The sequence below is a fragment of the Onychomys torridus genome, chromosome 20 (genome assembly GCF_903995425.1).
Source record: "Onychomys torridus chromosome 20, mOncTor1.1, whole genome shotgun sequence".
Classification (NCBI taxonomy): Eukaryota; Metazoa; Chordata; class Mammalia; order Rodentia; family Cricetidae; genus Onychomys; species Onychomys torridus.
The window spans coordinates 19,261,019-19,273,969 of NC_050462.1; the positions used below are offsets into that span (position 1 = coordinate 19,261,019).

The 12,951-nt window shown below is 45.9% G+C and overlaps 1 protein-coding gene across 3 annotated transcripts in view; it reads left to right on the forward strand.

The window, feature by feature from the left end:
- The window catches only part of Poc1b (POC1 centriolar protein B), a 108,555-nt gene that overhangs the window by 22,939 nt on the left and 72,665 nt on the right, over window positions 1–12,951 (forward strand). For all 3 annotated transcript variants that reach the window (XM_036169729.1, XM_036169727.1, XM_036169728.1), the window contains exons 3-4: window positions 32–203; window positions 4,621–4,800. In XM_036169729.1, the coding sequence (XP_036025622.1) occupies window positions 58–203; window positions 4,621–4,800 (326 nt within the window). In that variant the 5' untranslated portion in view covers window positions 32–57. The remainder of the gene's footprint in view (window positions 1–31; window positions 204–4,620; window positions 4,801–12,951) is intronic.

Sequence of the window (12,951 nt, forward strand, 5' to 3'; positions counted from 1 at the left end):
CTGGCCTGTTTGTTCTTCCCGTTCTTGACAGCCACTGCTTCTTGGGACACCTTTCTCATGCTATGGAGTTTGAAGCCACACACTAGAGCTTTCAGATACGTCGGCCACAAGGACGTCGTGACCAGCGTGCAGTTTTCTCCACAGGGAAACTTACTGGCGTCGGCTTCACGAGACAGAACTGTTAGACTCTGGGTTCCTGATAGGTAAGAGGAACAAACAAAGCTTTCCATTGGGGCTGTGAGGCGGCTCCTGAGGCCTGGCTGCTCCTAATGTGCTTCCTGGGGACGCCTCAACTCATTTATGGCCTGGGCTCATTGGGGTCACGGAAATACTGCCCTGGTTTTAAACGAGCTATTTCATTCAACTCAAAAATAGGTCCTCCTTTTGAAAATCCATTCCTAACCTGGAGATCCATATAATATGTCTAAATTTTGGGGAGATGGCTTGCAATCTCTGTAAATCTGAAAGAAACACAGTGGCATATATCAGAAGTTCAATTTATTAGTCTCTTTGTGCCCATTCGTGAGCTTTTAGGGGCCCTCGCAACCCTGTCAGCACCCCTGTGCTTAGACTCTCCTTTAATTGTTATCATAAATTTTAGAATTTTCTTGTTTAAAAACTTTCTGACAAAATGTAAATCATTGCCTGGCAGTGGTGGCACATGCCTTTAATCCCAGCACTCAGGTGGCAGAGGCAGGTGGATCTCTGAATTTGAGGCCAGCCTGGTCTACAGAGCGAGTACCAGGATAGCCAGGGCTACACAGGGAAACCCTGTCTTGAAAAGCCAATGTATATATCATTGCATTTGCTGAAGTCACATTCTCTGATTACAGATCTTCTGTGAGGCACTGTTGAGACATAAGCTGACACCCTGTGTATTGTAAAAAACTTTAGAGCTAGGATAATTTTTTTAATTTTTAAATTTTCAGTATATAAAATTTCAAACACCCATAAAAAAGAATTAGCACAATTTCCCCACCATACCCACCAGCAGCCAGCCTTCCTTTTTTTGTTTTGTTTTGTTTTGTTTTGTTTTTCCAGACAGGGTTTCTCTGTGTAGCTTTGTGCCTGTCCTGGATCTCACTCTGCAGACCAGGCTGGCCTCGAACTCACAGAGATCCGCCTGGCTCTGCCTCCCGAGTGCTGGGATTAAAGGCATGCGCCACCACCGCCAGCAGCCAGCCTTCCTTGTATCTTGTATCTTCCCTCCTCTTCCTAGAGTACTTTTGGAGTGGCTCATGTGTGTGCTGTCATTTCCCTCTGTGTGTAGCAGAGGATGGACGGTCAGCATTTCCCTTGACTCTATGGGGGAAGGACCTGATTTCCAATCTGTAACTAAATGGGCTCAGGCACTTAGAGGAAGAAAGCTCAGGAGTGATCAATCACCTGCCACTAGGTACTATATTCTGCCACCACCCCAGGGGAATTCTATTCTGAAAAATCTGAATACTATGCTGACAAAAATAAAAGCCCTCAGAGAATTGACATGAAAAGGTGTGTGGGGGTTGGGGATTTAGCTCAGTGGTAGAGCGCTTGCCTAGCAAGCGCAAGGCCCTGGGTTCGATCCTCAGCTCAAAAAAAAGAAAGAAGGAAAGAAAGAGAGAGAGAGAGAGAGAGAGAGAGAGAGAGAGAAAGAAAGAAAGAAAGAAAGAAAGAAAGAAAGAAAGAAAGAAAGAAAAAAAAGAAAGAAGAAAGAAAAAGAAGATGTACATAGACTGTAGGGAAACTCGGAGGTGAAAGTGGTGAGTTTGGGGTTCAGGAGGAAGCGTGCCCTTTAAAAGCTTTGGAAATTTAGGACTCACTCATCCATTGTTAGGGGTTGCAGCCCATTTTCTGTCACTGACTTGAGAAACAAAGCATTCGGGGTGGGTGTACTAAAATCTCACTGACCCATTAGCTTGGTGTAGAAATCTGCATGGTGATTGTATTTCTGTGTGCTGGTTTCTCTTTCTGAATCCTGCCGCAGTGGGGCCAGGGCAATGGGGAATTTATATGTCAGTGATTAGTTATTCATCACTGCTTAAAATCCCCTATACTGAGTAGCTTAACTCAAGTTACTCATCACTGCTTAGAACCCCCCATACTGAGTAGCTTAATTCCAAAACTACCTCTTCCCTTCATGTTGTGGGTGGCTGGGATGTTTTTCTCCCAGTTTGGTGTTGACTGAGGTTACCACACAGCCTCACGAGCTGGTGGCTGAGCTGAAGGCATGTGCCTCAGTAACAAGTCTGGGGCCTTGGTGAGCCTGCTCATCTAGCAGAATAGCCTAGGCTTTCCCACAGAGTGACAGCTGAGCTCCAGGATTGTAAATCAAAAGCTTTTACAATCTGAAGGACCAGGCCCTCACCTGCACAGTGTCTTACGTGCTGGACAGAGTAAGTCACAAAATCAGACCAGATTCGAAAGAAGAGGGCAGGGAGGTCACAGCCCAGCAAACAGCACATGAACTCTGCTGCCCTGCCGTCTGCTGAGCTTCCTGTGCACGGGGCCCAGGGCAGGCCAGCCCAGCTCAGAGGAGACCCAGAAATATACTCGCATAGTAGCACAGACTGCTGGGTGGGGTGCAGGCTGAAGTTCAGGGACTATTTAATGATATTGACTGACTGACTGTGGCTTCCTGGTCCCTGGAGATCCCAAGTCTTTCCTTTCTTGTCTCCTGATTTCTTTTCACAAGACTGAAGTAGTCTTTGTGAACTGTCTCCTGGATGTTTACTACTAATATCAATTATTACATATGTATTATTCTATGCCTGGTAATAGAAATTAATAATAAAGTCACATTTGCCCCCATGGGCCACTGGCTGGGCAAGCCAGACTAAATCCAGCTTTAAAGTATTGATTCTTCCCAGTGAAATTCAGTAGGGAGTTACTGAACTCTTTCTGTGTACCTGACATATGTCAACTGATGGTCTTACAGGGATGAATAAGGTCAGTCCTATCCTCAGAACACTCACGGGTTAGTAGGCGAGAAACGAATTTAGTTCTTAAAAGTCAGGAACACTGCAGTAATTCAAATCCTTGTAGCAGATGGGGCAGTGTGGTTGGGTCAGGGGTCTGCAGATGGGCAGCGGTCTTCCTAAGATCACAAATGCAGAGGCACAGGTGTGTTTGAAGCACCCTGACCGCTCCGGGTACAAAGTTCAGCCCAGTGGCAGGATATCCTGCTAGTGAGCTTAGGGCGTTGTATTTTATGTTGCGAGAGCCAGGAATATGTTTACACTGGGATTTATGTGCTTGCCATTACCTTTTCAACAAGTGATAAGCACAGTGTGTAGGTGGCGGGGCTGGGAGGTAGAATGGGGGTGGGGTGGGATAAAGGATTAGAGCAGGGAGACTACTAAGAGGCTTTTGCACTAATCTAGGTGAAGGGTACTAGGGATTTAAGTTCCTGCAGGCAAGCAGCGCTGGAGTAGGAAGAAGAGGCTATTCAGAGGACATGTAGGAAGTGGTAGCCGCAGGATTATGGGTGTAATGAGTGGAGGAGAAGTTGCTTGTGCCTTCTCTGCTCTTCCATCATAGAGACACGCTGCTGTTGCTCCAATCCCATGGGAGTTACAGTCACGTGAGCATCTAAGATTTGAGAATCTAAGACAGTTGTCCCTGGCTGAATTCTGGTGCATTATCTTCTTCAAGCATTGTGGCCATTTCTACTATAGGAAATGATTTTCTAAGAGCAAAAAATGACCAAGTCTTGGTTAGAGTGCAAAGTGACCGTGCCTTGTGAGCTTAACACTGGCACAGAATTTCCCAGCATTCACCTTGGCACTCGGCACCACTTGACCTGCTGATTCTTCTTCTTCTTCTTTTAAATGAAGAGGAACTGAGTTTTTAGAGATTTTTAACTTAGCACGTGTTCATAGGAGAGCTACTTGGGAAAAGGATAGTGCACACTCAGGTGGGTGAGGGCTTCTCCAGAGAGTTACCCGTCCTCATCTGTTTTTAAAAGATTTTCCTCACCTCTAACACCTCACATTGTATTCTCCATTGCTCTATTATCGTTCGTCCCTTCCCCAGTTAAGAAAAGATGTGTATGTGAGATTTCAAAGCACTTTGGTTGTTAATGAGTATAAGATGGAGGCCATGAGGTCAGCAAGGCAGTTGATACACACTGGAGCCTTGGTAGTTGATCCTTGTTGGTCTAGACCCAGGGAGTAGGGGAAAGAGACGTGTAGCACAGAAGATACCATCCTCTCCCGGGCCAGACTACCAGCTCACAGAACTCCATGTGGCATGGGTTCAAAACTTTGCCTGGGGGCTATCAGCCTTAGTCAACCTTAGCTCTTCAAGGCTGAAACTCCTTTAAACTAGAGATGGCTGTTTCGACAGTAACAGAAAATGCAGTGCAGAGACTGGTTCAGACAGTAGCCCCAGCTTCCCGTTAAGACAGAAGCAGCAGTGCGTTCCAGGGGCGGGGATAAGTAGCCTCCTTCCTGTCAAGTGTGAGCTGTGGCTTCCATGAGTCCTGCCAGTGCACAACAGGACCAGTGAAGGACGCACCACATGGCCTGCACACACTTCTGTACGGTTTCGAGAGCACTGAGCTACTCGTCAGTTTCCAGCTCTGTGTAATGGGTAGATAGTAAAATTAAGTAATTTGTCGCTATGGAACTTTGTTTACAGGACAGGGAAGTCCTCTGAATTTAAAGCGCACACAGCTCCAGTTCGAAGTGTGGACTTTTCGGCCGATGGCCAGCTTCTGGTTACAGCTTCTGAAGACAAATCTATTAAAATATGGAACATGTACCGCCAGCGCTTCCTCTACTCTCTATACCGACACACGCACTGGGTACGGTGTGCCAAGTAAGTGCAAACGCTTCTTCCAACAGGACTGTTCCTGATTCAGACGGTGTTTGATCCCCCAGCCTCCAGGAAAGGGACTGGGGTCACATTCAGTCATTCACTCAGATATTCATTCTATGACTGCTGTGTGCTGGGGTCACTTATTAACAAAGCAGTCAAAAATCCCTTGTTTCCATGGAGCTTACACTCTAGAATCAGGCAATTTAAAAATATTTAGATAGATAGATAAATAGATACATACATATATACATACATAGATAGATAGATAGATACATACATACATACATATATACATACATACATACATACACAGACAGACAGACATTACAGATAGATAGATAGATAGATTAGATAGACATGTACATTTTATACACACACACACACACACATATATGACAGTAAGTCTATGCAGTATGTGCAGTTATGAATGGTGTTCAGGGGCTGCCTTACTGAGAAGTCTGTCTTTAAGTAGAGACCTAAGGGAGGAAAAGGAAGAAAGAGCTTGGCTTGAGATCTGTCAGAGGAGGTGAGAGCCTGTGGTTGTTTGAGAAAATCAAGGAGCAGATAGTAGAAGTAGGAGAAGGCAGAGAGAAAACACCAGTAGAACATGCCCCTTCCTGCAGCTCACTTAGTACTGGGGTAGCCGTGTGCTGTGTGGAGCACAGTAGAGCATGCCCCTTCCTGCAGCTCACTTAGTACTGGGGTAGCCGTGTGCTGTGTGAGGATAACCATTATCAGCTCGCCAGGTCTAGAATCACCTAAGAGACAGACCTCTGGGAATCGCTATGAAAGCATTTCCCTGGGAATCACTATGGAAGTGTTTCTAGATTGTGTTTAATGAGGTGAGAAAACTTGCTCTAACCATAGGCATCACCATTCTGTGGGCACTTGATAAAAAGGGGGGATGCTACCTGAGTTCCAGCTTTCATATCTCTCAGCTTCTTAAATATGCTGTGTGACCCACTGTTTCCTGCTCCTACATTGTGGCCTCCTTGCCCTGATGGACTGTGTCCTTTAACTGTGAGCCTAAGGAAACCCTCCCTTCCCGAACTTGCTTGTCAAAGTAGTGAAGAAAAGCAACATAGAAACTGTAGCCAGAAGTGGGTGGTTGCTGTGATCATTGTGACCACATGGTTCTTAAGCCTTTGTAACTGATTTGTGCTGGAATGTGGAAGAGTTTGAAACTTTGGACTAGAACAGCCCTATAAACAGGTCTTAATGGGCCCTTCTTGTGGGAGAGACCAGGATGAATGTGAGGGGTTCAGAGGCGGAACAGGTATCTATTGAGAACAGTGCTACAGACCATTTGAATTACAGACAAATCTGGCAGCATTCTGCCTGTGTCCTGAGAACTTGAATGAAACTGAACTCAAAAGTAATAGGCTAATTTGTTTGTGAGAGAAATGTCAAGACAGTATAGCATTCAGGGTGTGATGGCCACTGCTCCCTGCTCTTACTCAGATCTACGGTAAGAGAGAGCCACAGGTAGGGAAAGTGTGATGGTTGGTGAGGAAAGGCATATATGTAGGCAGACTTTTTCTGTCCCATCCAAATAACTGATCCAGAGACTTAATATAAATTATAAATGCTCGGTCAATAGCTCAGACTTGTTACTACCTTTTTTTTGGGGGGGGGGGAGCTGAGGATCGAACCCTGGGCCTTGCGCTTGCTAGGCAAGTGCTCTACCACTGAGCTAAATACCCAAGCCCTACTACCTAACCCTTACATTTAAATTAACCCATAGGTTCTTATCTATGCTTTACCATGTGGCTCATGGCTTGTTACCTCATTTTCTACACTTCCTGCTTCTTCCGCTGCTGGCTGGTGTCTCCTGACTCCACCCTTCTTCCCAGCATTCTGTTTGGCTTTCCCAACTGACTTTATCCTGTTCAGCTATTGGCCAGTCAGCTTCTTTATTAACCAATCATAGCAACATATATTCACACAGTGTATAGAAGGATTATTCCACAGCATTTCCCTAATAATTTTTTTTGTCTAATAAAAAAGGAAGGTTTTAACTTTAACATAGTAAAATTATATACAACAAAAACAGTTGTTAAGTAAGAATTATAGTTAGAATATCCAGTCTATTTGTATTTGGCAAAATTAGAGAAAATACTCTATTACTTATTTTATCTTGTTGACTCTCAAGTTTTAAAGATTTATTTATTTATTATGAATACTGCCTGCATGTGTCCCTGCAGGCCAGAAGAGGGCGCCAGATCTCATTACAGGTGGTTGTGAGCCACCATGTGTTGCTGGGAATTGAACTCAGGACCTCTGGAAGAGCAGTCGGTGCTCTTAACCTCTGAGCCATCTCTCCAGCCCGAGTCTCAAGTTTTATACTTAATTTGCTTTCTATCATAACTAAGGAAAACTATTATTTAGTCTATAACTCCATCAAAGATCCCAAAAGGATGAAATGTTGCCTAATGACAGGTACATCAGGCTGCCTGGTGTGTTTAATAACCTTACACAACCACATAGGCACAACCAGAACCAGGAATGATTCTGGGCCTCTGCATGCTTGCTTTGTTTTTTCAAACACACTGGTACTAGGACTCCAAGCTTAAACCCTCACAGCTTTGAGGGAGCCCAGGAAAAGCCTCTTCCCTCCCTGTTTCTCTTAGAAAAAGGCTAGAAGTGACTCAGGCCCGAGTAGTCCTATACCCATCCCTCACCTACTGGTGAGAAATGGTGGTTCCCTCTGGCCAAGTCAAGTAGAAATGGCTGCTTTGGCCAGGAGTAGACTTAACACCTGTACCCCATATTCTAGCACGGGGACAGAGGAGCCATGACACAGAAAGGATGTGGCATAGGTATGTTCACTGGCAAACCGTGGCCCCTGTGGTCCCAGGCAGGTCAGAGTGGAGTAGGAGTTTGAGTCTAGACAGCTCTGACCTAACAGCTCACACTCGTCATGGTTGCTATGGGCTCCATGGGTGCTATTACTCAGGAGGTGCTGATTATGATCTATGGTAACGAGCCTAGCAGGAATAGACAGAGATGAAGTCACACTTTTAGTGAATCGTGTTTTCTTCCACAGAGCTTGGTTACTTCTTGTACGCAGGCATTTCAGTGTCGTTTTTCTCTACACACATGTATAGTTAAGAACATGCAGTCTGGACCCAAACATTACACGGGTTGAAATCCCACACCTGCCATTCTTCAATCGTGTGGTCTTTGGGGGAGTTGCTTTACTTCTCACTCTCTCTGTTTTCTTACTTGTAATGTGTAGCTGGAAGTTTCCCTGTGTCCCGGCCTGTGGGCGGTCAGGACACATCTCTCCCACTCACATTCCTCAAGTAAGCACACAGAAGCTTATATTAGTTATAACTGCTTGGCCATTAGCTCAGGCTTACTACTGATTAGCTCTTACACTTAAATTAACCCATAATTCTTATTTATGTTTAGCCACGTGGCTTGGTACCTTTTCTCAGTTCTGCCTTGTCATCTTGCTTCCACCGTGCCTGGCTGGCGACTCCTGACTCAGCCCTTCCTCTTCCCAGCCTCCTTCTCATCGGCTTGCCCTGCCTATACTTCCTGTCTGGCTACTGGCCAATCAGCATTTTATTTATCAACCAGTCAGAGCAACGTATGTTTATAGCATCCAGAAAGATACCCCACAGGGATGGTGGTAAGAGGGGGTTAGGATATTTCAGTACGTAAATATGTGGGTAGCATTTGGAATAGTGCTGCCTACACAGGAGTCACCACCTAAGCCTTCATCCTCACCATCACCCAACAAGGTGCTAATTGATTTCCATGTAAAGCGATGTGTGTGACATGCAAACCCCTCCCCTCATAGCTCAGGGAACCCCACAGAAGAGGAGGCAAAAGGAGTAGGGGAGGCCAGGGGGATAGAGGACACCAGGAGAACAAGGCCCTCTAAAACAGCTGAGCAGAGCTCCTATGAGCTTACAGACTGAAGCAGTGTTCACAGGTCCTACCCAGGGCTGCACCAGGCCCTCTGCACAGACACCATAGCTTTCAGTTTAGTATTTTTATGCAATTAGTGCATGAAAAAGTGGGTCTCTGACTCTTGTGTCTCCTCTTGGGCTCTCTTAGTTTTCTGTTGGCTTGGCTTGTCCAACTTGATATGATGGTTTTTATCTTATTATATTTTATTTTGTCATGTTTGGAGGAGGTGGGAAGGAACTGAAGGAGTAGAGGGAGGGGGAATGGATTCAGATTATATTGTATGAGAAAAGAGTCTATATTTAATAAAAGGTACAAAATTAAAATGTACATAAAATATATACATATATACATACATACATATACATATATACATATATACATATAGTTTGGTTTTTGGATTTTCAAGATAGGGTTTTACTGTGTAGCCCTGGCTGGTCTGGACCTCACCGTAGACCAGACTGGCCTTGAACTTACAGAGATTTGCCTACCTCCACCTCCCCTTCCAAGTGCTGAGATTAAATGCTTGAGTCACCAGTGCCCAACAAAAGTTATTTTTTATTTTATGTCTGTGAGTGTTTTGTTTACGCGTGTGTAAGTGCATCACTTATAGGCGGTGCCTGTGGAAGCTGAAGAGGGCCTTGGATCCCCTGGAACGGGAGTGACATGAGCTGCCTTGAGGGTGCTCTTTGTTACAGTATCTTATCACGGTTTCCCCTCCCTCATCTCCTCCCAGATTCTCCCTCCCCACCCAGCCAATTCCGAGCCTTCTTTCTCTTCCTTACGAAAACCAAGAGGTAAGTACAATGAACAAACAAGAATAAAACAATACAAGCCAAGTGTGGTGGCCCACGCCACTTTAATCCCAGCACTTGGGAAATAGAGGCAAGTGGCTCTCTGTGAGTTGGAAGCCAGCCTGGTCTACAGAGAGAGTTCTAGGACAGCCAGGACTACACAGAGAAACCCTGTCTCAAAAAACTGAAAACAAAACAAAACAAAAACAAAAAAAGGGAATAAAACAAAATAAAGAAAAAGCATGAGAAACATACCCCAAACCTATCAAAACACAAAACCAGAACCAAATATACAAGCAAAAGACCAGTAAGGTTTAAAAAACATCCAAACAAAGCAATATAAGACAAAAAAAAAATCTTCAAAAATACCTTTGAATTCAAGAAACTGAGTTATTATGAAATGTTATGACTTAAAGGAAAATGATAAATGCAAGAATGAGGGAGTGTGTGACTGAGGTATTGAACTAGGTTTATGTGATGAAAAGTCAAGAGAAAGTCAAGGGAGACAGTCTGGGTCCAGAGTTGAGGGAAGGGAAGAGGAAGAGGGCAGAGGAAACCAGGAGAAAAGCACCCTGGCCTGAGGGACCTAGTGTACCCGCGGGAGCATTATTACCGGATGTGGTTAGAACAGCGGTAGTGTGATGGGACAAGATGTTCAAATTTATATGCCTACCTGTACCACACTGTTGCCCTGTTCTCTGCCACACCAAGGCCACTTCTTTATAGACTCTTGTAAGAATGAGAAATAGACGTTCATGGCGTTTGGGATTGAGCATTGCCATTGGACCGGCTTTCTCCAGCCGGGCACTGTCAGTTATGGAAAGGCTCAGCAGAGGCCTGTGAAAATGCTGTCCCCCTTCTCAGTGGGAAGAGGGCCGTGGTGGAAGGCCAGGCTTCAGTGCTGAACCTCCCTCATCTCTCCGTGTGCTGTGAGGACACAGCATCTCCTGTCCTGCTGCAATGGCCTGTCCTCCGCCTTTTTCGGTTGAGGTCTCTAGGTGCTGAGAGATACTGTTGTTTTAAAAAACGATAAGCGGTGCTGGTTACCATGTGGAAAGGTCATGAGGCCCGAGCCATGGCAAAACCCAGTATCAGAGCTTTATTGGGGGGTGGGGTGGGACAAAAGAACTAGGCCTGGAGAAGAAGCATGTGCAGACAGAGAGAGAGAGAGAGAGAGAGGAGAGAGAGGTGGAGGGAGGAAAGAGAGATCGAGCAGGAAAGAATAGAGAAGAAAAGGAGGAGTCTGTGTCCGGCTTCTTAAAGGGTTCCCATGAACATGCTCAAGTGGGCTTAAGGAGCTATGCCACACATACGCTGATTGTGTGACCATGCCGCACACACATAATCACCAGCGTGCACTGATGATATGAGATGCAAGACCCCTCGCTTAGCTGCTGAACTGCACATGTGTGGCCTTGCATCTGGAGTGGTGGCAGAATCCTAACAGATGCCGTGGACAAAGAACTGATTTAAAAATAATGCTGATTCGGGGGAGAGCAGACCGTGAGGTGCAGAAAGGTGACATGTTCTCTAATCGTGTGCCCGGCTTTCTGCATCCAGCCATCCCTGCAAGTGAGGGTGAGAAGGAGAAAAAGGGTGAAGAGAGTCTCCCTTTGCTTTTGCTCTTGTGCAGCTGAGATGCTTTTCTGTACAAGACAACACAGAAACAGAACCAGTTTCTCGTCAGAGTACCTGTTCGGCCTCCGTACCCAATCCAGCTGCCTTAGTTGAGTATCATTGGCCCATGTGGAAACTTTCAAGGTCATTTTTTTTTTTCTTTTTTTTTGAGACAGGGTTTCTCTGTGTAGCCTTGACTGTTCTGGAACTCACTCAGTAGCCCAGGCTGCCTCTGCCGTCCCAGTGCTGGGATTAAAGGTGTGCCACCACACCGGGCTTTTAAGTGTAGGCAGAAGCTCTCCTGTGTCCGGCAGCCTCTGGGTCGCAAGTAAACACACGGAGGTTTATATTATGAACTATTTGGCCTGTGGCTCAGGCTTATCATTAACTAGCTCTTACAACTTAACACTCAACCCATTTCTATTAATCTATGTTCTGCCACGTGGCTTCATGGTGTTATCTGTATTCCATTACATCATCTCCCCTCCCCCAGCCCCCGGGGAGTGCTCAGTGCCTCGTCTTTATTAACCAATGGTAGCACCACATATTCACAACATAAGGTCATCTTGTAAAAGGTCTCCTTGACACACACACACACACACACACACACACACACACACACACACACACACTTCTACACCTGTTACTGCTTTCTGGATAACTGGATACTGCAGATTTGACCATGCTGTTTCCCAGCTTGGACCTCTGAGGCTCGGGTGCTTTTCCTTCTGTGACAACCTGTCCCTCTTTGTCCCTTTCACCATTCATTTGCCTTCCCGTGGCTGTGTGCGGCCCCTCCAGAGCACAGCGGTGTGTCCCGAGTTTCTACTTCGGCTGCTTTTCAGGCAAGGCTGGCAGCTTTACCCTGGGACCCCGCTCTGCATCACTTCCTCCAACAGGGGTCCTCACTGTCCCGGCCGGAACCTGTGCATGTCTAGGAGGTCTGTTAGTATGGGATCCTTCCCAGGTAGACTTTGAATTGGATTCCCTTGTGCTCGGCTCTCTCCCCAGGCCCTGCTCTGAATTCTGTGGGTATGAGAGAAACAGAAACAGGAAGTACCCCCCCACACCCCCCCGTGCTGGTAGAGCCCCTTCTGCCAAGGGGAGACAAGACAGACAACAACTATATTAATATTCATACACACACAGGTTGGAGAGGTCACATTTACTAGTGTGGCGTTGGAGCTAAGACCCGACAGAGCAGAGGGAGCTAGTGATGCAGGTACCTGGAAAGTGGACATTTGAGGCAGTCCCCTGCATTATGAGAATCTCCGTCTCTAGGGGCTAAGGAGAGCTCCGAATAATCACCCAGAGACGGGATGGGATGGATCAGATAACTTTGATGGAGTATCCAGGGCTTTCTCTGGGGCTGAGTCATTTTTGTGAGCCTTCAATGCAAACTCAGGAATATTATATATGCATGCTAATCATGCATTTACGCAGCCCTGCCTGTTCCTTGTACCTTTGGATTGAGTCTTGTTCAGACTGACAGGGTGTTCGCTCACAGAATTCAGAATACCTTTGTCTTGCTGGGACCTGTGGTTCTGGGGGACTGTTTCAAGATCGCTTGCTTCTCTGCTATTAGAGTGACTCATCAGATTGCAGAGCCCTCCCCACCCCGAGGAGCATTCCTTGATAAATACTTTGGTGACAGTTAATGCATTTCACTTCTTGGCACCTTCCCGAGTATGTGCTCTCCAGCACTCCTAGAGATTCTCTTCATATCTGTATTTTAGTCTTGGCTCATCTTCTGCAGTTAGGACAAAAACAGTAAGAGGAATATCTAGGTGGCCACTCAGTTGCAGACTGCTCAGTACGTCTT